Below are 26,005 nucleotides of genomic sequence, written 5' to 3'. Positions count from 1 at the left end.
TGATCTGGCCAACTGTTGTGAAGGGTGTTTTCTTCACCAGGGAAAGAATTCTTCGGTCATCCACCACAGTTGTTTTCCGTGGTCTTCCGGGTCTTTTGGTGTTGCTGAGCTCACCGGTGCGTTCCTTCTTTTTAAGAATGTTCCAAACAGTTGTTTTGGCCACGCCTAATGTTTTTGCTATCTCTCTGATGGGTTTTGTTTTTTCAGCCTAATGATGGCTTTACTGATAGTGACAGCTCTTTGGATCTCATCTTGAGAGTTGACAGCAACAGATTCCAAATGCAAATAGCACACTTGAAATGAACTCTGGACCTTTTATCTGCTCATTGTAATTGGGATAATGAGGGAATAACACACACCTGGCCATGGAACAGCTGAGAAGCCAATTGTCCCATTACTTTTGGTCCCTTAACAAGTGGGAGGCACATATGCAAACTGTTGTAATTCCTACACCGTTCACCTGATTTGGATGTAAATACCCTCAAATTAAAGCTGACAGTCTGCAGTTAAAGCACATCTTGTTCGTTTCATTTCAAATCCATTGTGGTGGTGTATAGAGCCAAAAATGTTAGAATTGTGTCGATGTCCCAATATTTATGGACCTGACTGTATATATAAAAGTGCGGAAACATTTTGAAGACCCCTCGTATATATTAGAATCTACTTACGAATCCAATTTTGCATGTGCTTTACGTAAACCTTTGTTTGTATCGTTCTTTCATACATTTTTATACCATACATAGTTACATAGTTAGTCTGGCTGAAAAAAAAGTCAAAAGTCCATCCAGTTCAACCATAGAAAAAAAAAAGTAATAATCCTACACCCACACATACACATACATAATCATTGAAATCATAATGATTTTGCACAAATCTTCATTAACATGAAAGTTCTAATTCTGGAATAAACCTTTCCTAGCACATACATATTACAATTTTTCTCGACCACAGAGATCTCTTTAACAGAATTGTATGCATTCACATAAAGGACAAAAGAAACATTTTGCATCTTTTGGCTTTGATTTTTCTCATCACAACAGTCACAAATGATCATCAATGTGTCCCCATTAACCATCAGAAAATTGCGCACACGTTTTAATGAATATTTTTGAACAATATTCCAGCCTTGCCTAGCTTTATGCAGGCCATAGACGGTTCATTTATCGGCCAATTTGTCATCCAAAAAACAAAACGTCGGTCATTCTGTTGCCACCAATGATTGCGAAAATCGGCTGTTTTTCACACATTTTCCAGCATGACCGATAAAAGAAATGAGGAGGAACCGCGAAAATCGGCCAATGCCATTGCCCCACTAACAGTACGAAAATCTTCCGGTTATTCTTTTGGATGAAAAATCGGCCGATAAACAAACCGTCTATGGCCTGCACTCATCCTCACGTGTTCTACAGCAAGGCTTTATATGTGCTGCAAAACAGCAGAAATGAATGTCTATTGTAACTGTTATTATGTTGCTTTCCTCCAGCTGTTACCCATTCTATATATATATATATACAGTATACAGAGCTCAGTAGTGCAGGAATTCTTGTGGCCATTTCTGTTGGTTTATATTTTGGCGGTGGTGTTGGCGGTGATATTCTGGGGACTCGCTGTAGTCTGAGGCACAGAGCTCTGCTGCTTCTCAAGCTTGTACAGTACGATGATTATAATAAGAGGAAGAAGACACATAATGAAGGCCAATATTATAATCATCAGATGTTGGGGTTTCGGTAATATTTTGCACTAAAAACAAGAAGAAGTAATATTGTACGTTGGGTTGTTGTATAATCGATACAAGTGAGTGATGCACAGTGTATGATACATTATAATACGCTGTGGGTCAATGTTAGAACTAGGAGTGAGCAAAGAGGAGTTTCCATTTCCTTGAAATTTTGGTAAATCTTTTAGGGTCGGTTCACACTATAGAAACGCAGTCCAGATGCATTTCAGCGTGTGCGTTTTTGGTGCGTTCCGTTACATTTTTTCCCCTCTTTTTTTCTATTCAAAAGGGACATGTGCATTCCAGTGCATTTTTGGAGCATTCCAGTGCATTTTTGGTGCATTCCGGAGCATTTTTGATGCATTTTACCGCGTTCTGTGCAGTAACAATGCAGCCTGTTCTTTTTTTTCTGCAACCGGAACGCACTGGAACTGCAAACGCTGATGTGAACTAGAACATTGATAACCATATCACCTATTTTCTGTGTGTTTTGGATGCAGAAAAAAAAACACACTGAAACACATGGAGTGTGAACTGGCCCTTAGTGAAAAGGCATTGCAATCAACAGGGAAGGAGAAATTAAAGCTATGGCCTTCCATTACCATGTCCCATGGTTACTTGTTGATCCTGCCATTGAAGCCTACCTTACAGCTTTCTGTGATTGGGTGGCAACGATGCTGCACTGCTTCTGAATTCAGAAGAGAGTTGTATGGGCAGCAGAGGCGTCCCTAGGGTTGGTGTCACCCGGTGCAGTAACATGTAGTGTCACCCCTCTAGAGAGGAAGGAGCAGTGCCAGTGTAACCATAAAAGAGAATCCCTTGAAGATATGTATCCCCTGAAGCAACTGCACATGTGCCAGTTTCAGACCAAAGTAGCCAATCTCCAACTTTAGCATAGCATGAAATTAAATTAGGATAAAATTCACATCAACTTTGATCAACTTTGATTTGAAATCGAATTTGACTCAAATTTGAATATGAAAAAGAATAGAAGATAAAAGACTAGAATAGAATAGAAAAGAATAGAACAATGATAGAATAGAATACAATATAAAAGAATAGAATAGATTGAAAAAAATAGAATAGAAAAGAATAGAAAAATACAATAGAGTAGAATAAAATAGAAAGAATGTAACTGTTTTCTGAAATTTAATTTCAAATAGAACAGAATAGAAAAGAATATTATAGAATACAACAGAAAGAAAGAATAGGATAGAAAAACAATAGAATAGAATGGACTAGTAAATAATACAATGCATTATAAAGAATAGAATAGATTAGAAGATATTGAAAAAGAAAATAATAGAATAGAAGAGATTAGAATATAATAGAAAAAAGAATAGAATAAAATAAAATACAATAGAAAGAATATAACTGTCTTCTGAAAATCCAATACATCTGAAATCTTTTGGGATTCATTGTCAGTATAAAGAGTGTTGGGCTCTATGTTGGGGCCGAGCGTTTGTTTGATTGGAAGATCGGCCGTTCGTGTGTTCAGCAATCATATAAACAGTAAGGGTGGTCAGCGGGCTGTTCTCCTGCACCACAATGCACTGCACCCTGACAGGGCATTGTGATTGGCCAAAGCAATGCATCTGACCACATATCAGGTGCAATGCTTTGGCCAATCATAGTGCATGATGATGTCACAAGGGGGCGAGGTGATGTCATCACAGTATTTCAGAACTGTCAGGCTGGTGCAGCCGTCAGATGGTGGGAGCCAGCAGCGAGAGCGGAGCATTTTTTTCTCTTTTTTCGGGTTGGCGATGGCGATGGCGGTGGGCATCGTGATTGATGTTGGATCTACTTCTGGGGACATTTTTTATTTTTGTTTTTAATAATGGAGTTGTCAAAGAATGTCTCCTGTAATTTTTTACACTACACTTTTTTTTGTGAATGGGTAGCAGTAGCATGTACCCCATACTCATTTACGTGGGGGGGTGGTATCTGGGGGTCCTTGTTAAAGGGGGCTTCCAGATTCCAATAAGCCTTCCGCCCGCAGACCCCCACATCCAGCAGGCAGGGTTGTGGTGAACAGGCCCTTGTCCCCATCAACATTGGGACAAGGTGCTTTGAGGGGGAGCCCCCATGCCACCAAAGCACCAACACGGGCTGAGGGCACGTGGCCTGGTATGGTTCAGGAGGGGGGGGGGGGTTGTCTGCTTTCCTGACCTGCTGGGCTGCATGCTGGGATAAGTATGGTGTGGATTTTGGGGAGGACTCCCACGCCATTTAAATTTTGACGTGAGGGTTCCCCTCAAAATCCATACCAGACCCGAAGGGCTTGGTGTGGATGGGGGGGGGGGCTAGTTAAAAAAAAATTATTGGCAAACAATGCCGGCAATTCTTTTAACATTCAGATCGGTGTGTTGAAATACTTTGTAAATTTAAAAATGGCGCTGTTTATCCGATGAAATTGGACGTGATGAATGCTCTGTATAACCACCACACAGTGGCGGAACTACCAGGGTCGCAAAGGTCGCACTTGCAACCAGGCTCTGGAGTTCCGCCACTGTGTGGGGCCCAAAGAGCCCGGAGTGTGGCTCCCAGGGTTGCTGGCTGCAGTTGTAAGCAGAGATTGTTGCATGGATGGGAGTGGAGAGAGAGAAAGGTGGAACTGCTCCTCCTGCCCCTCTCATCCTATGTGTGCCTGAAAATGATGGGAACTATGATGTATGTGGGGGCTCTGGTTACCAGAGACCTCCTTATATCAGAGTTATCCTTTACACCAGAGTCTGCAGTGTTCTCCCTTACATCAGAGTCTGCAGAGTCCCCCTTACAGTCTAAGGGAACTCTGTGAATTCTGAAGTAAAGGGGAACTGTGCAAGTTCAGATTAAGAGAAACTCTGTGAGTTCAGATATAATGGGGAACTCCATGGATTCAGATGCACGGGGAATTCTGCAAATCGAGATGTAAAACGGAGCTCTGCAGATTCAGATGTAAAGGGGAACTCTGCCAGTTCAGATTGAGGGGAACTCTGCCAGTTCAAATCTAAATGGAACTCTGTGGATTCAGATGTAAAGGGGAACTCTGTGGTTTCAGATGTAAAGGGGAACTCTGCAGATTCAGATGAGAGGAGAACTCTGCCAGTTCAGATATAAAGGGGATCTCAGCAGATTCAGATGTAAAAGGGAACTCTGACAGATCAGTTGAACAGGGAATTCTGTGGATTCAGCTGTAAAGAGAAATTCTATGAATTCAGATGTAAAAGGGAACTCTGCTGGTTCAGATGTGAAGGGGAACTCTGTGGATTCAGATGTAAGGGGGAACTCTGTGGATTCAGATGTAAATGGGAAACTCTGTGGATTAAAATGTAAGGGGGAACTCTGTGGATTCAGATGTAAATGGGAAACTCTGTGGATTCAGATGTAAGGGGGGGCGCTTGTGATTAAATCCATATGATTAAAAATGTTATTTAATTCCAAAATATATGTATAGTGTATGCTACAAAAATTGATGATTTACTCTGCGCCCTGCTGGTCAAACAAAAAAACCTGAATCATCTCTGGGCTGCTTTAATGAGCGTTTTGGCTCTTGTGTGTTACTGGCAGGATCACCAGTTGAAAATAAAGGAAATATAGGCCTATAAAAGAGAAAACTAATGCAGCCATCACATCGAAGGACTGGTAGACCGACTTCATGTTTATTCTTGGGTTTAAATCTGCTTAAAATTACCGAAAATAATTAGTGAATTCAAGAAGTACAATGTGCAGATTCTTCCCCACGGATGAAAATGACGGGTGGACCCATAGCTGCTCCTAGAGATGAATGTTCCTTGGCCAGCTCTAAATTGGCACATTAAGATGACCTGTGACCCGGGGTGTAGGCAGGGGTGAATGCAGTGCCCCTTTAAGATGGGAGTTCTTCAGAAACCCTCCCAGGAAGTGAGATGAGGTGATTTCTTTCCTGGTGGGATCCTTTATAAGTCTAGGGCGGGGTATTGAATTTAAATTTACAGAGGTCCAAGTCTCATGGTTATGACTCGGATCCTTCATGTCACAGCCCCACCCCCTTACATGACAGTTTGCTCTTCACATCAGTGTCATCAGTTCTCCCTTTACAATACAGCCCCCCTTTACATTACAGACCCCTTTGCATCCAAGAGCCCCCCATTTACATCACAGCCCCCCATTTACATCAAAGCCCTCAATCCCCTCTTCACGTCACAGCTCCCCTCCTTACATAACAATCCCCTCCCCTTCTCATCAGTGTCCTCTGTTACTACTTCACAGTCGCTCTCTCCTTGCATCCATGTCCCCTTAACAATTCCCTTCCTTGTATCCCAGTTTCCTTCACAGCCCCCCTTCCTTGTATCCCAGTTTCCTTCACAGCCCCCCTTCCTTGTATCCCAGTTTCCTTCACAGCCCCCCTTCCTTGTATCCCAGTTTTCTCTACAGCTCTCCCTCCTTGCATCACAGTCCCCTTTACAGCCCCCCTAACTTGCACCCCAGCCCCCTCACATCCCTGCTTTCTTTTATCTCAGACCCCTTCACAGCCCCCCTACCTTACTTGCACCTGAGTCTCCTTCACATCCCCCCCTCCTTGCACCCCAGGCCCCTCACAGTCCCCCTTCTTTGCACTCCAGTTCTCTTCACAGTCCCCCTTCTGTGCACCCCGTCCCCCTCACAGCCCCCCTTATTTGAATCCCAGTCCCCTTCACAGCCCCCCTTTCTTGTATCCTGGTCCTTTTCACATCCCCCTTCCTTCTTTGCAACCTGGTCCCCTTTATGTGAATGCCCCCTCCCTTACATCACATTTTCCCCTGTCAATCACAATCCTTCAATCCCACCTTACACAGCAGGTAGAAGGCAGAAGGTGCAGCATGTCCGGACAGAGGGCGGGAGCTGCCCAACTTTTTATGTTAACAGGCAGATGATTGGTTGCTAGGGCTGCCCCTAGAAACAGATCACATATTTGTTAACTTGGGCAGCTCCTGTCCTCTGTCCGGACATGCTGCACCTTCTGCCTTCTACCTGTTGTTTGGAGATGAAGGTGGCTGCAGGGCGATGGGGCAGCGGGGTGATGGAGCAGAGGGGTGGAAGAAGGAATGGAGCCACGGCACAGAAAGGACTGTCATGCGGTCAGTTTTCGGACTGCGGTCCACCATTTAGTGATACCTGGTCTAAGGGGAGCTTGGTTAGAGGAGTAGGCTGATGGAAATGGAGATGCCTGATTAGAAAGATGCACTGAAGAACTAAAACCAATTTATTGGAACCCAAGGATGGGAACCCCCAATACCGAGTGATGGAAGGTACATTGCCTACTTAAAGAGGACCTGTTCTGTATCACTGTGTTGGGGATTAATCATTACTAAAGACTGTTACTGATTGACTACCTCAAGCACAAACAAAATGGTAATGTACTGAGCCTCTGGCTGAATATTGGTGAATCAAGTGGATGCCTTCTATCTGTGAGAGTGTGAGTTGTGACTGCACATTGTGAGGACCCAGCAGTGGATATCTCATGGAAGGTATACATTGTTGGATACAGGATCCTGAAGGGAGATTACACTAGTTCAAATCTGGTTGGGTTGGAGCTGGTGCTTGATAGGTGATGAAGCCACCCTCTTGTTGGCAATGAGCTGATCTCCTCTATGTAGCACAAGGCAAGTGATCTGGACCCCGATATCACATGGGCCTCAGGTGTCCGTTGGGCTATCAGAGGCCTGTCCTGTAACTATGGAGAAGATGTAAGGCCTTTCACAAGCAGTATCCCCAGTCATAGGTGGATCATTGCCACCTCCACCCAGCACCTCACTCACCAACTTCGAGATTGCCAATCACTTCAAAAACAAGATTGACACAATTCGCAGGGACATTGCTGCTGCCCAGACCTCCTCCCCACCTATCTCCTCCCACACAGCAATCCCCTCAACACCCCTCTCCCTCGGCCTCACCACTGTTCAGATCTCCACCCCACCTAACATCCCTCACACTGAAACCCCCTCAACACTCCACTCCTTCGACCTTACTGCCACTGAGGAGATCACCAAGGTCTTCTCCAAAGCCCGCCTCACCACCCGCCCCCTCGACCCTATCCCCTCACAACTCCTACGACCTCCCTCCTCCTCCATCTTATGCTCCCTCACCCACATCTTTAATCTCTCCCTCTCTTGTGGCGCATTCCCCTCCCCTCTGAAGCACGCACACATCACTCCCATACTCAAAAAGCCCTCCCTGGACCACACTGACCCGAACAACCTTAGACCCATCTCCCTGCTGCCATTTACATCCAAACTCCTTGAGCGCTTAGTCTACAAAGCCAAAGCTCTCACCTCAATGACAACAACCTCCTCGATCCCCTACAGTCCGGCTTCCGTCCCCTACACTCCACCGAAACTGCCTTACTTAAACTAACCAACGACCTGCTAAACACGAAAGCTAATGGCCACTATTCAGTGCTCCTACTCCTCGACCTCTCTGTGGCCTTCGACACAGTCGACCACCCCCTCCTCCTCAAAAAACTACACTCCCTTGGCCTCAGAGACTCCGCTCTCTCCTGGCTCTCACCCTACCTGTCACAATGCTCCTTCAGCGTTACCTACAACGCTACAACCTCCCCCTCACTCCCCCTCTCTGTCAGGGTCCTTCAAGGCTCAGTCCTCGAGCCCCTTCTCTTCTCCATCTACACCTCTTCCCTTGGCCAACTGATACACTCCCACGGCTTCAACTAACACCTCTATGCCAACGACACTCAAATCTATCTCTCGACCCCCCACCTCACCCCTTCAGTCTCTGCCCAAATCACTAGCCTACTGAGCGACATATCAGATTGGATGTCGCTCCACTTCCTTAAACTGAACCTCTCCAAAACCGAGCTCCTAGTCTTCCCCCCAGCCCACGCACCCCCCCCCCCCCACTGACTTCTCCATCACATCCAACAATGCCACCATCAGGCCCACCCCGCAAGCCAAAAGTACTTGGTGTCATTCTTTACTCCAATCTATCATTCCAGCCCCAAGTCCATTCGCTAACGAACTCGTGCAGACTCCACCTCCGCAACATCGCCAAAATACGCGCGTTCCTAACCCCAGAAACCACCAAACAACTCATCCACTCCCTCATCATATCACGACTTGATTACTGCAGCTCCCTCCTCACTGGCCTCCTCACCACAGGCTATCCCTGCTTTATTTGATCCTGAATACGGCAGCCAGACTCATCCACCTTACCAACCGCTCCATCTCCGCCACCCCCCTCTGCCAATTCCTCCACTGGCTTCCGATTGCCCAACGGATCAAATTCAAAATCCTAACACTGACGTACAAAGCTGACGTACATTGGATTGCTCTACAGACAGGAACAGTCCACTGCTGGACCTTGGGGGAGCGCAGTTTTCCGGTGCATTGGTGGGTAAGGTGAGTATAGTCGTTCTCCCACCCCCTAGAAATAATCCATGCAGTGAGGACACAGCCCCACTGCATGATAACAAAAAAGAAAAAATATTCCTGGAGTTTTGCTTTAAAGTGCACACCTTGTATATTCGGATGTACTTACCAGGAGTCTTCTATTGTGAGCTGTAAGAAACAAAAACAGACAATTACAAGTCTGTATCACAAAATATTTAGTATATTGTTAAATGCCAGAGAAACCACAATACCTCAACTAAGATAAATGTCTTTTACCTTCCATATGTATCTAGAATGAGGAATACCTGAGAAGGGGTGTATTTACCACAAGGCAAGAAAGCCATTTGTCTAGGGCGGCATTATTTAGGGGGGCAGCACTGCCCCCTGGAAGAAGGACATATTTGGAATGGGAACCAGGTGGGGACCCAGAGAGGCTTCAAGCTGCTTGATGGTGCATGCAGAGCCCAACTGTTGTTCCCGGGGATGTCCAAACCTGTAAAGGTGCGTGTCTTTCTCTCTGTCGCTGTGGAGGGGGTGTTAGTGAAGGCTCTCTCGGGTGGGTGGTGGGTGGGGGATGGAACAGGGTTGTTGTTGGTCACTGCCTCTCAACGGGTGTGGGGGGGGGGGGGGGTCTGGTGTTGGTCGGTGTAAGGCTCTCTTTCTGCCGGGGATGAGGGTGCCTGATTTTTTTGTGTTGCCTAGGGAAGCACAAAACCTAAATACTCCACTGTACCTGAGCAGACTGTTTTACTGTAGTCAGGCATTTTAGGGAAAATGAAGATCAGAGGATTGCTAGGTAGAGAAGTCTGTCCCCTAACAGCATGCGGCATGAAGGATCCTTGCTATCTGTGTAAGCAGAGGTATCTCTGCAAAGATCTGACATGATACCTGATGAGTCAGAGCCAGAGCTCTCCAATCAGCAAAGCTCAGTAGTTGCCTGCTGAAAGGAAACCCCCAACGTGTCAGACCTCTGCAGAGAGACTACTGTTTCCACACAGTGAGGAAGGGTTCAGTATCTGGGGAAGGACCAGGATTTCATACTAAAGATGCGGTTGCTTTTTGAAAACAAAACAATGTTAATATTTGGCACACCTTTTGTTTTGAGGCCCCTGGAATGTATTAAACTAATGTAAACTGCAAATTTAATAGGGCTTTAGGCTCGGTTCACAGCGCCGCGACTTGGGATCCGACTTGTCACGTGACATGTGAAATCCCATAATAGTCAATGAGAGCCGTCCTAATTAGCATGACTGAAGTCGCTCCGACTTTGGAAAAGGTTCCCATACTACTTAAAGATGACTTCTATCCAACTTGTGCCCATAGACTGTAATGGAGGTCACCTCCAAGATGGATCCTCATCTACATTGATGTGATTTGGATCCAACATTGCAGGAAGATTATCCAGGCATTCCCTGAAAGTTGCTTCAGAGTTGTTTTTTTATTTATTTCAGGTACTTATATAGTGCTCTCAATGTACACAGCGCTTTACATATATATTGTACATTCACATCAGTCCCTAACCCTCAAGGGGCGTACAATCTAAGGTCCCTAACTCACATCATACATACACATACTAGGGACAATACAGGCAGGATCCAATGAACCGCTTACCTGTTGCCCTATAGCAGATATACTGCTACAGGGCAGCAGGGGTGTGCAAAATCACATATATATATATACTTGATTTTGCATTTCCGGGTAGGGGGCACATGCGCGCCCTACCCACACCGCCATCGCAGCCACAGCTGTCATTCGCCAAGTCCCGCCGGTGATTACCCACCAACACCCGGTGATTACCGAGCATCTCCGAGGGGAAGGAGAACTGTTTTGTTGAGTAATCCTCCTCCCTGTAAGCTCCTGCACACTGCACAGCACAGCCATCCAGAGCAGTGTGATTACAGTGAAGCACACAGACCCCGCCCCCTAGTAAAACACTCCCAGCACACAGTTAACCCTTTGATCGCCCCAGATGTTAACCCCTTCCTACTCAGTGCCATTAGTACAGTGTCTTTGTTTTAGCACAGATCACTGTATTGGTGTCACTGGGGATGTCACTTCCCCCCACTGTCAGAATGCCCGCCGCAGCCCCACTATAAGTCTCTGATCGCCGCCATTGCTATACCACCATTTGTAAATGCTATAACTTTCACGTAAACCAATTAATTTACACATATTGCCATTTTTTTTTTAGCAAAGACATTTCGCAGAATACAAAGTGGCCTAAATTTATGATGAAATTTGATTTTTAAATTTTTTTTACTGAACATGTTTAATAGCAAAAAGTCAAAAATATTGTTTTTTACTCAAAATTGTTTTTTTTTATAGCGCAAAAAAATAAAAAATGCACAGGCAATCAAATACCACTGAAAGAAAGCTCAATTTGTGGGGAAAAATACGTACATTTCATTTGGATGCAGCGTTGCATGACTGCGCAATTGTCAGTTAAAATAACGCAGCACCGTAATGCAAAAAATGGCCTGGTTGGGAACTCCTCTGGAGGGCAAGTGGTTAACCCAGGGGTGGGCAAACTTTTTGACTTGAGGGCCGCAATGGGTTCATATATTGGACCCGGGGGCCGGACCAAGAGTAGATGAATGATGTGTATGTGTCATCCATAGTAAGTATAGTAATATTCCCCCATAGTAAGCATAGTAATTAATCCCCCATATAGTAATTCATCCCCCATAGTAATTCATCCCCCATATAGTAATTCATCCCCCATATAGTAATTCATCCCCCCTATAGTAATTCATCCCCCCTATAGTAATTCATCCCCCCTATAGTAATTCATCCCCCATAGTAATTAATCCCCCATATAGTAATTCATCCCCCATAGTAATTCATCCCCCATATAGTAATTCATCCCCCATAGTAATTCATCCCCCATAGTATTTCATCCCCCATATAGTAATTCATCCCCCATATAGTAATTCATCCCCCATATAGTAATTCATCCCCCATATAGTAATTCACCCCCCATATAGTAATTCATCCCCCATAGTAATTCATCCCCCCTATAGTAATTCATCCCCCCTATAGTAATTAATCCCCCCTATAGTAATTCATCCCCCCTATAGTAATTCATCCCCCATATAGTAATTCATCCCCCATATAGTAATTCATCCCCCATAGTAATTCATCCCCCATATAGTAATTCATCCCCATATAGTAATTCATCCCCTATAGTAATTCATCCCCCATATAGTAATTCATCCCCCATATAGTAATTCATCCCCCATATAGTAATTCATCCCCATATAGTAATTCATCCCCCATAGTAATTCATCCCCCATATAGTAATTCATCCCCCATATAGTAATTCATCCCCATATAGTAATTCATCCCCCATATAGTAATTCATCCACCATATAGTAATTCATCCCCCATAGTAATTCATCTCCCATATAGTAATTCATCCCCCATATAGTAATTCATCCCCCATATAGTAATTCATCCCCCATAGTAATTCATCCCCCCTATAGTAATTCATCCCCCATATAGTAATTCATCCCCCATAGTAATTCATCCCCCCTATAGTAATTCATCCCCCATATAGTAATTCATCCCCCATATAGTAATTCATCCCCCCTATAGTAATTCATCCCCCCTATAGTAATTCATCCCCCATAGTAATTCATCCCCCATATAGTAATTCATCCCCCCTATAGTAATTCATCCCCCCTATAGTAATTCATCCCCCATAGTAATTCATCCCCCATATAGTAATTCATCCCCCATATAGTAATTCATCCCCCATAGTAATTCATCTCCCATATAGTAATTCATCCCCCATATAGTAATTCATCCCCCATATAGTAATTCATCCCCCATATAGTAATTCATCCCCCATAGTAATTCATCCCCCATATAGTAATTCATCCCCCATAGTAATTCATCCCCCATAGTAATTCATCCCCCCTATAGTAATTCATCCCCCATAGTAATTCATCCCCCATATAGTAATTCATTCCCCATATTAAGTCCCCAAGTCCCCCCTGTCAATTCACTTACCTTTGCTCCGTGCGTTCCTCTCGCTGTTCCGGTGTAGCATGAAAATCTGTCTCCTATGAGGTTCTGTCCCCCTCGACGTATCTGCGCATGTGCCAGTTTCAGGCATTAGCAGCCGATCGGCGATCTCCGGCACATGCGCAGATATGTTGAGGGGGACAGATCCTCATAGGAGACATATTTTCATGCTACACCGGTCTTCAGGGCGGACTGTGAGAGGAGCCTAGCTCCCCCCGCGTTTGTCACGCTGCCCCGCCTACACACATCCTGACAGCCATCCTGACAGTATCACGCTCCGCGGGCCGGATTAAAAGGTCCGCCGGGCCGTAGTTTGCCCATTGCTGGGTTAACCTCTCAGCATGTATTTGGAGTGTGGGAGGAAACCCACATGGGCACAAGGAGAACATGCAACCTCCAGGCAGGTGGTACAGATTTGTACCAATGATACTAATACCGCCAGGCGAAGCGCTAACCATTTAGCCCCTGTGCTGTTGCTTCAGAGCTTCTTCAAAGTCACTTTAAAATAGTACTCCAGTTGCTTGGCAAAGTCGCACTGTAAGTCGCGCTACTTTCAGGTCGCGGTGATGTGAACCGACACTTATACATGAAATGTATCGAGAAATATTAAGCAGCAAACAGGTAAAAAATGTGCATTGATCTGAAATGACGGCCCAATAAAACTCCAATGATCAGCTGAGTTTGTTTTACCCTTAATTACCTTCTAAGATGCGTTGGATCTCTCCTAGATTTTTCTGGTTCTTTGGTGAATTTGTCTTACGTTTAGAGCTGAAGATGAAGAGATCCCGGGCACATTTAGCAATGCTGGGCTGGTCATGCAGAATCTGGGTCTTCCTATCACTGGCATGTTTTTCTACATCATCCATTACCACAATCACATTATCCCTTCCTGGAAACACACAATAATCGGTTATAATTGTATAATTCATGGAGGTTCAATCACGGCATCATCACCAACACCCTCTCCATTCTCATGTGAGCATTAATCAAACACTAAAGCCGGACAGAGATGGAGACATTATCTTTCCTGCAACCACTGGTAGCAGGAGCCATTGTGTTCTCCTGGAGGGGGAGAAATAATCGCACATAAAATTCGACAGGCTGGTTATACCCAAGTTGATCGATCGATCAGCTCGAGTACATTCAGTCTGCTCAAACATGATCTATGACCTATGGTCCATAGTAGGCCTAATCCCTTCACGCTGACATCACACAGATATGTGACCTCACAGAACTGGGATTTTTTCCATGGGGATGCATATTTGCTTACCTGTCTGTGTGCTGGGAGCGCGCCGTACTGACCGGGGTGACACTGAGAGCCCCAGGTCGCATTCTAATGATCGGGACCCAAGACTCCTGAGTCTGGGTGACATGATTGCTGAGATAGCCTCTGATTGGTTTTCACAGGGATCAGTCACTATGAAGCCCACCCCCCTTGTTTTTTTTCTCTCTGAATACATTGTATCTCTCTCTCTCCTGGCAGAAAGAAAAAAAATAAACAACTGTTTGTAAAACAAGAAGATAAATAAATAAATATTAAAAAATAAAATAAAAAAATAAATAAAGAAAAAATAACTAGATCAAGGTTTGATCTAGTTCAGTGCCAGGGTTAGTGTTTGGGTCAAGGTCAGGGTCAAAGGTCAAGGTCAAAGGTCAGGGCATGAGTGTCAGTTAGTGTCAGTGTCAATGTGCTTTAGGTAAAAAAACTAAATGCTCACTATTGTTTCTGGGCTGTAGTAATAAACAACAAATATCACACACATATATGGTATCGCTGCGATCGTCAAGAGCTGGAAAATTAATTTTGGGTTGTTCTTTGGTGGTAAGTAATGGTAGTAACAAGAAACACACAGCTAAATAAAAAAAAAATACTATTTTGGGACAGTGTTCCTTTGATAATAAAAAAAGTCAAGAGATATCCATTATCTTTCACCACCAAATGAAAGCGCAATTTGTCCTGGAAAAAAAAACAAGGTTTAATTCACCTGAATGTACACAGTAGTTGTAATGGGATGTATGGTTTTACTAACACGTCAACGTTGTACAATTTGACTTAGGCTTTAATATTTGTTTTACCCTCAGGCATGAAGGGGTTAAGCATCAAAAAGAACAAAAATGAATCACGTTAGGTCTTCCGTGCATTTGGATTGGGGCACCAACTGGGGTTTGCAGTGCACCTAACCTCTGAACAAAGAGTTGTCCTCGGTAAACTGTTTTAACATGGGACTGTTCCTTTTTAGAGTTATTTGCAAGAAAGGCTAATAAACCAGTAAATGTAATGTACAGATCTGAACAAGTGACGTCACACATTTCAGTTAATCACAGTTAAGATAGAAACATAGGAAAGTGACAGCAGAAAAAAGACCAAGTGGTCCGTCCAGTCTCCCTGTGTTTTCTTTTCTTTTTTTTTTTAACTTATTTATGTTTTAGGTTTTTCTTTCTTTTTTTTTTTTTGATACCTTTTTTTTTTGTCAGTGTTTGCGTGTTTGAAGTCACTTACTGTTGACTGGCTCACTACCTCTGCTGGAAGCCTATTCCAAGCATCAACTACCTCTTCAGTAAAATAATACTTTCTAGGATTAGTTTTGAACTTTCCTCCTGTCCGTTTGAGGTCATGTCCCCGTGTTCTTCATTTTGGTTTCATACTGAAAATCCTGCCCTCTTGAACCTTATTCACCCCATTGATGTATTTAAAGGTTTCAGTCATGTCTCCCCTTTCCCTTCTTTCCTTCAGACTGTACATGTTAAGTTACTCAAAACTTTCCTGATATGTTTTCCCCCCAGACATTTCACCATTATTACCCGTCTCTGGACTCGTTCTATCTTATCAATATCTTTTTGTAAATGAGATCTCCAAAACTGGACATGGTGTTATAAATGAGGTCTAACTAAAGATCTATATAGAGGAATCAGGACCTCCTTCCTCCTGCTGGTGACACCTCTAGTGATAGGATCTATATAGAGGAATCAGGACAACCTTCCTCCTGCCGGTGACCCCTCTAGTGATAGGATCTATATATAGGAATCAGGACCTCCTTCCTCCTGCCGGTGACCCCTCTAATGATATAAAGATCTATATAGAGGAATCAGGACCTCCTTCCTCCTTCCGGTGACCCCTCTAGTGATAGGATCTATATAGAGGAATCAGGACCTCCTTCCTCCTGCTAGTGACCCCTCTAGTGATATATAGATCTATATAGAGGAATCAGGACCTCCTTCCTCCTGCTGGTGACACCTCTAGTGATAGGATCTATATAGAGGAATCGGGACCTCCTTCCTCCTGCTAGTGACCCCTCTAGTGATATATAGATCTATACAGAGGAATCATGACCTCCTTCCTCCTGCTGGTGACCCCTCTAGTGATATAAAGATCTATATATAGGAATCAGGACCTCTTTTCTCCTGCTAGAGACCCCTCTAGTGATATATAGATCTATATAGAAGAATCGGGACCTCCTTCCTCCTGCCGGTGACCCCTCTAGTAATATAAAGATCTATATAGAGGAATCAGGACCTCCTTCCTCCTGCTGGTGATCCCTCTAGTGATATAAAGATCTATATAGAGGAATCAGGACCTCCTTCCTCCTGTTGGTGACCCCTATAGTAATATAAAGATCTATATAAAGGAATCAGGACCTCCTTCCTCCTGCCGGTGACCCCTCTAGTGATATAAAGATCTATATAAAGGAATCAGGACCTCCTTTCTCCTGTTGGTGACCCCTCTAGTGACATAAAGATTCTTAAAGATCTATATAGAGGAATCGGGACCTCCTTTCTCCTGTTGATGACCCCTCTAGTAATATAAAATCTATATACGGGAATCAGGACCTCCTTCCTCCTGCTGGTGATCCCTCTAGTGATAGGATCTATATAGAGGAATCAGGACCTCCTTTCTCCTGCTGGTGATCCCTCTAGTGACATAAAGATCCTTAAAGAGGAATCAGGACCTCCTTCCTCCTGCTGGTGACCCTCTAGTAAGGAGGTCAGAGGAGAAAGAAGAATTTTTGGATTTTCTTCCCCAACAGCCTCACCATATGGCTGATCTAAATAAAATGAGCCCACCAAGTTTCTTAGATAACAGGGTAAGTTTAATGCGGATCACAAATGGACCATTCCTGTCCTAAACGTGCTAGGTGATAATGAGCAAACAACCTATTTCTTACATACTTCTCAGGTTGTTGGAAATTCTCTATGCTTCCCATTTAATCCTTTTAGAAGTGAAGACTAGTGATCCACCACTGCAGCCAAGGCCCGAGCTATGCAGTCTTTTTTACCACCCCTCATCATAATATCACTATACTGCTGCTTTCATCAGGACTAGAGATGAGCGAAGAAATGAAAAATTCGATTCGGCTGATTTGGCGAATTCCAGCATGAAATTCGATTTGATGCGAATTTCTCCGCTACGAAGATGACTTATAAAAAGGGTTTCTAGGCTTCAGAGAGCCTTTAAATTAGTGCAGAACACTGTACCTTTAATTTAAATGCCCTTGGAGATGAGGAAGGAGAAGGAGAAGGAGAAGGAGAAGGATGAGAAGAAGGAGAAGGAGAAGGAGAAGGAGAAGGATGAGAAGAAGGAGAAGGATGAGAAGAAGGAGAAGGATGAGAAGAAGGAGAAGGAGAAGGATGAGAAGAAGGAGAAGGAGAAGGATGAGAAGAAGGAGAAGGATGAGAAGAAGGAGAAGGAGAAGGATGAGAAGAAGGAGAAGGATGAGAAGAAGGAGAAGGAGAAGGATGAGAAGAAGGAGAAGGATGAGAAGAAGGAGAAGGATGAGAAGAAGGAGAAGGAGAAGGATGAGAAGAAGGAGAAGGATGAGAAGAAGGAGAAGGATGAGAAGAAGAAGGATGAGAAGAAGGAGAAGGATGAGAAGAAGAAGGATGAGAAGAAGGAGAAGGAGAAGGATGAGAAGAAGGAGAAGGAGAAGGATGAGAAGAAGGAGAAGGATGAGAAGAAGGATGAGAAGAAGGAGAAGGATGAGAAGAAGGAGAAGGATGAGAAGAAGGAGAAGGAGAAGTATGAGGAGAAGGAGAAGGATGAGAAGAAGGAGAAGGAGAAGGATGAGAAGAAGGAGAAGGATGAGAAGAAGGAGAAGGATGAGGATAAGGAGAAGGATGAGAAGAAGGAGAAGGAGAAGGATGAGAAGAAGGAGAAGGATGAGAAGAAGGAGAAGGAGAAGGATGAGAAGAAGGAGAAGGATGAGAAGAAGGAGAAGGAGAAGGATGAGGAGAAGGAGAAGGATGAGAAGAAGGAGAAGGATGAGAAGAAGGAGAAGGAGAAGGATGAGAAGAAGGAGAAGGATGAGAAGAAGGAGAAGGAGAAGGATGAGAAGAAGGAGAAGGATGAGAAGAAGGAGAAGGATGAGAAGAAGGAGAAGGAGAAGGATGAGAAGAAGGAGAAGGATGAGAAGAAGGAGAAGGATGAGAATAAGGAGAAGGATGAGAAGAAGGAGAAGGATGAGAAGGAGAAGGAGAAGGAGAAGCAGAAGAAGAAGGATGAGAAGAAGGAAAAGGAGAAGGATGAGAAGATGGAGAAGGAGAAGGATGAGAAGAAGGAGAAGGAGAAGGATGAGAAGAAGGAGAAGGAGAAGGATGAGAAGAAGGAGAAGGATGAGAAGAAGGATGAGAAGAAGGAGAAGGATGAGAAGAAGGAGAAGGATGAGAAGAAGGAGAAGGATGAGAAGAAGGATGAGAAGAAGGATGAGAAGAAGGAGAAGGATGAGAAGAAGGACAGTTCTGTGACAGTTTCTGTCTATTTCTGACAGTTCTGGGACATTCACTCCATACAGCGGTTTCAACCGCTGTATGGAGGGAATGTCATAGAACTGTCAGAAATAGACTATTTCTGACAGTTCTGGGACATTCCTTTCATACAGCGGTTGAAACATTGTATCTATTTGTTTCCATAAATGGATCCATTTATGGAAACAAATAGATACAATGTTTCAACCGCTGTATGGAAGGACAGTCCCAGAACTGTCATTAATAGTCTATTTCTGACAGTTCCATGACATTCCCTCCATACAGCGGTTGAAACAGCTGTATGGAGTGATTGTCCCAGAACTGTCATAAATAGTCTATTTCTGACAGTTCTGGGACATTCACTCCATACAGCTGTTTCAACCGCTGTATGGAGGGAATGTCATGGAACTGTCAGAAATAGACTATTAATGACAGTTCTGGGACTGTCCTTCCATGCAGCGGTTGAAACATTGTATCTATTAGTTTCCATTTAGGATACAGATGTTTCAACCGCTGTACATGTGAAGAAGCTGTGAGAGAACTGTCAGAAATAGAGGAACTCTGCACATACACTTTTTGCCGGCTTGGAATTATTCTTCTTTTCATCCTACTTCTTCTTCTTCTTCTTCTTCTTCTTCTTCTTCTTCTTCATCCTCATCCTCATCCTCTTCTTCTGAGGATGAGGATGAAGAAGAAGAAGAAGTAGGATGAAAAGAAGAATAATTCCAAGCCGGCAAAAAGTGTATGTGCAGAGTTCCTCTATTTCTGACAGTTCTCTCACAGCTCCTTCACATGTACAGTGGTTGAAACATCTGTATCCTAAATGTAAACTAATAGATACAATGTTTCAACCGCTAAACTTGTGTTCCTTCTGTCAGAGAACTGTCAGAAATAGCGGAGCTCACTGCAGGGACACTTTTGCCGGCTGATCGGGAAATGTTCGATTCGCGCACCCGAAGTAGGCAAAATTTCGGTTTCGACGCGAATCGAATATTTCCTGAAATTCGACTCGAATTCCGGTTCGCCTGGTTCGATTCGCTCATCTCTAATCAGGACCATTTGGGGATCCCACCGACGGACCCAATAGGAAATGTCCACATTACCAGGCAACAGCACAGGTGCCTGTAAAAGATCCTCCCACTCTTCCGTTCAGAAGACAGAAGACTCGCGACTTGGCACCTAAAGTGTCCACAGATTCAGGGGTACATTTGGCCCATTTTCTCTTATTAAGTAGTATTACAAAAAAAAACAAAAACAAAGGAAATTTCCTAGATCTTCCTTGTTTTTTCCAAGACTACAGAAACACTTTAGTTAACTGAATGCATGTTCTCTCACCTAGTATACGCCATAAAGTCTCCAACTCCTCATCATACAGAGCGTCCGCCACGTTGGTGACATTCAATCGTCCTCTGTTCTTGGTGTGGTAGAGAATAGCGAATGAGCATTGATGGGCCTCATGACTGAGGTTAACGCAGGGTATGTAGACTGGACGGACATCTTTCACCAATGAGGAGTTCAGGAGGAAACCAATCAGCCATTTATAGCAATCCTGGTGATCTCTGGAGAAGAATCCAACGACAGCGTTTCGGAACATCCTCCGTTTGCTCTGCAGAGACTCCCTGAAACCTAGATATGGATGTTATTCCAATACAGAGACCATGAGTGCTGGCAAAGGACAAGACAAAGACAAAGACAAGACAAAAGGCCGTAGGATGCCCTTTTACAAAAGATAAAATGCAGTGCAGGAAACAATGGTCAGGAAGGCCTGGCTCACAGTCTCCGCTCTAATTCATCCCAAAGGTGTTCTATGGGGTTGAGGTCAGGACTCTGTGCAGGCCAGTCAAGTTCCCCCACCCCAAACTGGCTCCTCCATGTCTTTATGGACCTTGCTTTGTGCACTGTTGCGCAGTCATGTTGGAACAGGAAGGGGCCATCCCCAAACTCTTCCCACAAAGTTCGGAGCATGAAATTGTCCAAAATGTCTTGGTATACTGACGCCTAAAGAGTTCCCTTCACTAGAACTAGGGGGCCAAACCCCTGAAAAAAAAAACCCACACCATAATTCCCCCTCCACCAAACTTTACATTTGGCACAATGCAGTCAGGCAAGCACCGTTCTCCTGGCAATCGCCAAACAAAGACACGTCCATTGGATTGCTAGACAGAGAAGCGTGATTGGTCACTCCAGAGAACACGTCTCCACTGCTCTAGAGTCCAGTGGTGGCGTGCTTTACACCACTGAATCTGACACTTTGCATTGCACTTGGTGATGTAAGGCTTGGATACAGCTGCTTGACCATGGAAACCCATTCCATGAAGCTCTCTACGCACTGTTGTTGGGCTCATCTGAAGGCCACACCAAGTTTGGAGGTCTTTAGCTATTGACTCTGCAGACAGTTGGTGACTTCTGCACACTGTGCGCATCAGCATGCGTTGACCCTGCTCTGTCATTCTACGTGGCCTACCACTTGGTGGCTGAGTTGCTGTTGTTCCCAGTTGCTTCCACTTTGTTCTAATCCCACTGTTGAGCGTGAAATATTTAGTAGCCAGGAAATGTCACGGATGAACTTATTGCCCAGGTGGCCACCTATCACGGGACCACGCTTGGAGCCACTGAGCTCCTGAGAGCGACCCATTCTTTCACCAATGTCTGTAGAAGCCGTCTGCATGCCTAGGGGCTTGATTGTATACACCTGTGTCCATGGAGGGGATTGGAACACCTGAATCACATGATTTGGAGGGCGAGGCCAATACTTTTGGCAATATAGTGTATATACTATATACTGTATATGTGTATATATATACATATATATATATATATATATATATATATATATATATATATAATTTTTTTTTTTTAACTTGCTGGTCTATTGGTGGTCTTCCCTTTCGGTGACCTTGACATACATTCCCTTATTCCCTTCCCCTGTAGATCTAACCTCTCACTAATGTGACTCTGGTAATCCTATTGGCTCTTATTGGCTTCTGACCTTTGTTCACCATTATTGCTACTGTATATCTATTGTATTTATTCTATGGGAACATTGTCACTGGGATCGCCAGTGACGACAAATACAAAATGTTGCAACTTTCGACATTTCCAATCACTTTGGTGGGATTTCCTCCCATTTCCTACTGTGTTTACAGGACTGGAAGTAATGGGAAATCTCCCCTGCAGGACGTAGGAAAAAATAAACCCATGAAGGATTTAACTCTTCTGCACTCTGAGAAAAAATGGTTATACATATATTTTTTTAAATTATTTTAATGAAAGTGATTGTAAATCCTGGTTCACACTGGATCTGACCTTGAAATTATGTGACTTCACTTGAAGTCGTGTGATTTCAAAGTCGGATGGCAGTGCAACTTTGGGTGCGACTTCATAGACATCTGTGCGACTTCTTGCATCCCCAAATAGACAAAAGTAGTGCAGGAACTACTTTTCTAACCAGAGCGACTCTGACGGTTCCATTGACGATCATTAGAGGCAATTTGAATGTACAAATCACACTAGTGTGAACCAGGACTAATGGCTGATTGTTTAAAGAATAACAAACAGATTATACTTACCTGTTGTGAGTAATGGTTTTACACAGACCAGCCCCAATTTTCCTCTTTTTGAGTCCCCTGCCAGGACTCCTGGCCCCTCCATCCTGCCAAGTGCCCCCACAGCTATCACCTTGCTATGGGAGCACCAGAGCAGTCTTTCTCCTGAGATTCTGCTCTGTGTGTCCATTCACACATGGACCTTGGCTTGGCCCCGCCCTCCACTCTCTCCTCATTGACTCACTGACTGTGATTGACAGCAGCAGGAGCCAATGGCTTCCGCTGCTGTCTCAGCCAATGAGAATAGAGAAATCCAGGACAGCCAAGGCTCTCCTACACATCGCTGGATCGAGATGGGGCTTGGGAAAATATTGGGGGTCTGTGAGGGGGAGCTGCAAACAGAAGGTTTAGCCCTTACAACTACTTTAAGAGCTTTGAGAAGAAGTATGAACATATAAAAATAGAAAAAGAGGCAATAAAAGGTGTAAAGGCCACAACTGGCTCCGCAGCTGGTCATGCAGGATCAATACAAATTCCACAAAACACAACCCCCTCCACCCCCCTCTTACAAACCTCCCCCTCCACCCTACCCTCTTGTAACCCCCAGCTCCTTTCTGTGCAATACTCTCCCATTTTCCCAACACAAGTGATTCTTTAACTGCTTCCCCACCGCCCTATAGCAGAACTACTGCTACATAGCGGCAGGGCTGTGCGAAATCAGGTATATATATATGATTTCGCATTTCCGGGTTTTGTGGCATGCACCGCCCTACCTGCACCACCATTGGTGGCTACAGATATCAATCAAGGGGTCCCCGACGGGGATTCCCCGCTGGCACCCGGCGATCACCGAGTAACACTGACAGGGGAGAGACCTGTGCATGGGTGGACTGACCATTTAGCCACTCGGGCACTGCTCAAGGGCCCAGGGTCAGTAGGGGGCCCCATGAGAGGCCCCTGGTACCTTTCATTGGCTTTTTCATAGGCTTTTGTGGGTGTAGGCAAGGACATGGGGGCCCCATAATCCCCTTATGCCCGGAGGCCCCATGAGTTGTCAGTCCGCCCCTGGACCTCTGTGTAAACAACACGTCTTTCGCCTGTCAGCAAGGACATGCTGCTTTGTATCTCTCCACACAGCATGTCTCCCTAGTAAAACACACACAGTTAACCCTTTGATCGCCCCTCATGTTAACCCCTTCCTGCCCAGTGCCATTAGTACAGTGTCAGTGCTTTTTATTAGTGTCATTAGTGTATTAGTGTCACTGGGGATGTTAGTGTCACCAAATCAGTTCCCCCCCAGTGTCAGAATTCCCGCCGCAGTCCCACTATAAGTCGCTGATCGCCGCCATTACTAGTATTGCAAAAAAAAAACCCCATGAAACAAAAAAGCCAAAAATAAAGTTTTTTTCTCAAATTGTTGGTCTTTATTTTATTCATAGTGCAAAAAATAAAAACGCAGAGATGATCAAATACCACCAAAAGAAAGCTCCATTTATAGGAAAAAAGGACACAAATTTAATTTGGGTGCAGCGTTGCACGACTGTGCAATTGTCAGTTAAAGTAACGCAGCGCCGTATCATAAAAAATGGCCTGGTCAGAAAGGGCGGTAAATCCTCTGGAGGCGAGGGGTAAAGTAGAGTTGGGGAAGGGTGAGGACAGCTGTCAGGTTTGTATTGCCATACTCTTCTTATTTGGGAAGAGTTTTTTATTTTCGGTGGTCACCAGGACAGGAAGTGAAGTATATTCTCCACAACAGGGACACAGATGGCAATGAAAACACTCATGAATGTTCTAACCACAACCAAAACTAAATCTCGGTTGTGGCTGGATTTTTCATTCCTCTAGGCACATAGGCTGCTCGTTAATTACCTGTTCACCAGGTTCGGGGGCTTATCCTCTCGGGGTGGACAGCCGTTCCTCTGATTTTCTGGGATGATGGGACTTTGTCCGCGGTCTTTATTTAGAAAGTGAAAGCAGATCCTATATGCATTGTGGAAGAAACCAGCCAGTTGTCACCCCGGTATTCATCCTACGACTGCACATTCTATCCCCTCCTCCAATCACAGCACAGATCTCATCTAATTTATTCACATTTTAGGCTGACAAGAAAAGAATGTGACAGATCTGGTTTCCTCCCAGAAACAGTGATATTTCCCATCTGTAAATGGTGACAACACTGCTGTATGAACAAAAGAACAAAAAAATGTATTCCTGTTCAACACCTTATTTGGACTAATTAGCCCTAATTAACTCCTTGCTCACCTTTCCCCTAAGCTAATACTTTTCTGCTAAATAATATTGTTGTTTTTTTTTTTACTTTTGCATTTATGTTGTTTGTAATGTTTTTAAAGTGTTACTAAACTCCGGACCCCGCATTCACTATATCCGCTCTCCCCGGACCCCGCATTCACTATATCCGCTCTTCCCGGACCCCGCATTCACTATATCCGCTCTCCCCGGACCCTGCATTCACTATATCCGCTCTCCCCGGACCCCGCATTCTCTATATCCGCTCTCCCAGGACCCTGCATTCACTATATCCGCTCTCCCCGGACCCCGCATTCACTATATCCGCTCTCTCCGGACCCCGCATTCACTATATCCGCTCTCCCCGGACCCCGCATTCACTGTATCCGCTCTCCCCGGACCCCGCATTCACTATATCCGCTCTCCCCGGACCTCGCATTCACTATATCCGCTGTCCCCGGACCCCGCATTCACTATATCCGCTCTCCCCGGACCCTGCATTCACTATATCCGCTCTCCCCGGACTCTGCATTCACTATATCCGCTCTCCCCGGACCCCGCATTCACTATATCCGCTCTCCCCGGACCCTGCATTCACTATATCCGCTCTCCCCGGACTCTGCATTCACTATATCCGCTCTCCCCGGACCTCGCATTCACTATATCCGCTCTCCCTGGACCCTGCATTCACTATATCCGCTCTCCCCGGACCCCGCATTCACTATATCCGCTCTCCCAGGACCCTGCATTCACTATATCCGCTCTCCCCGGACTCTGCATTCACTATATCCGCTCTCCCCAGACTCTGCATTCACAATATCCGCTCTCCCCAGACTCTGCATTCACAATATCCACTCTCCCCGGACCCAGCATTCACTATATCCGCTCTCCCCAGACCCCGCATTCACTATATCCACTCTCCCCGGACCCCGCATTCACTATATCCGCTCTCCCCTGACCCCGCATTCACTATATCCGCTCTCCCCGGACCCCGCATTCACTATATCCGCTCTCCCCGGACCCTGCATTCACTATATCCGCTCTCCCCGGACCCGTCATTCACTATATCCGCTCTCCCTGGACCCCGCATTCACTATATATGCTCTCCCCGGACCCAGCATTCACTATATCCGCTCTCCCCGGACCCTGCATTCACTATATCCGCTCTCCCCGGACTCCACATTCACTATATCTGGTCTCCCCGGACCCCGCATTCACTATATCCGCTCTCCCCGGACTCCACATTCACTATATCCGCTCTCCCCGGACCCCGCATTCACTATATCCTCTCTCCCCGGACCCCGCATTCACTATATCCGCTCTCCCTGGACCCTGCATTCACTATATCCGCTCTCCCCGGACTCCACATTCACTATATCCGC

General features: G+C 44.9%; 1 protein-coding gene across 1 annotated transcript; it reads right to left on the bottom strand.

The window, feature by feature from the left end:
• Positions 1-559: 559 nt before the first annotated feature.
• Positions 560-24,378, bottom strand: LOC149437864 (uncharacterized). The gene is made up of 5 exons (XM_089660523.1): positions 24,246-24,378; positions 20,167-20,457; positions 13,793-13,981; positions 9,215-9,234; positions 560-1,740 (listed from the first exon to the last, which is right to left on the bottom strand). The coding sequence occupies exons 2-5, from the start codon at positions 20,423-20,425 to the stop codon at positions 1,564-1,566; spliced, it is 645 nt and encodes a 214-aa protein (XP_089516649.1). The 5' UTR covers positions 20,426-20,457; positions 24,246-24,378; the 3' UTR covers positions 560-1,563.
• Between the last annotated feature and the right edge of the window lie 1,627 nt (positions 24,379-26,005).

The sequence above is a fragment of the Staurois parvus genome, unplaced genomic scaffold (assembly GCF_062004578.1).
Source record: "Staurois parvus isolate SC_StPar_1 unplaced genomic scaffold, SC_StPar_1.0 ptg001252l, whole genome shotgun sequence".
Classification (NCBI taxonomy): Eukaryota; Metazoa; Chordata; class Amphibia; order Anura; family Ranidae; genus Staurois; species Staurois parvus.
This window is presented reverse-complemented; position numbering and strand designations above follow the sequence as displayed.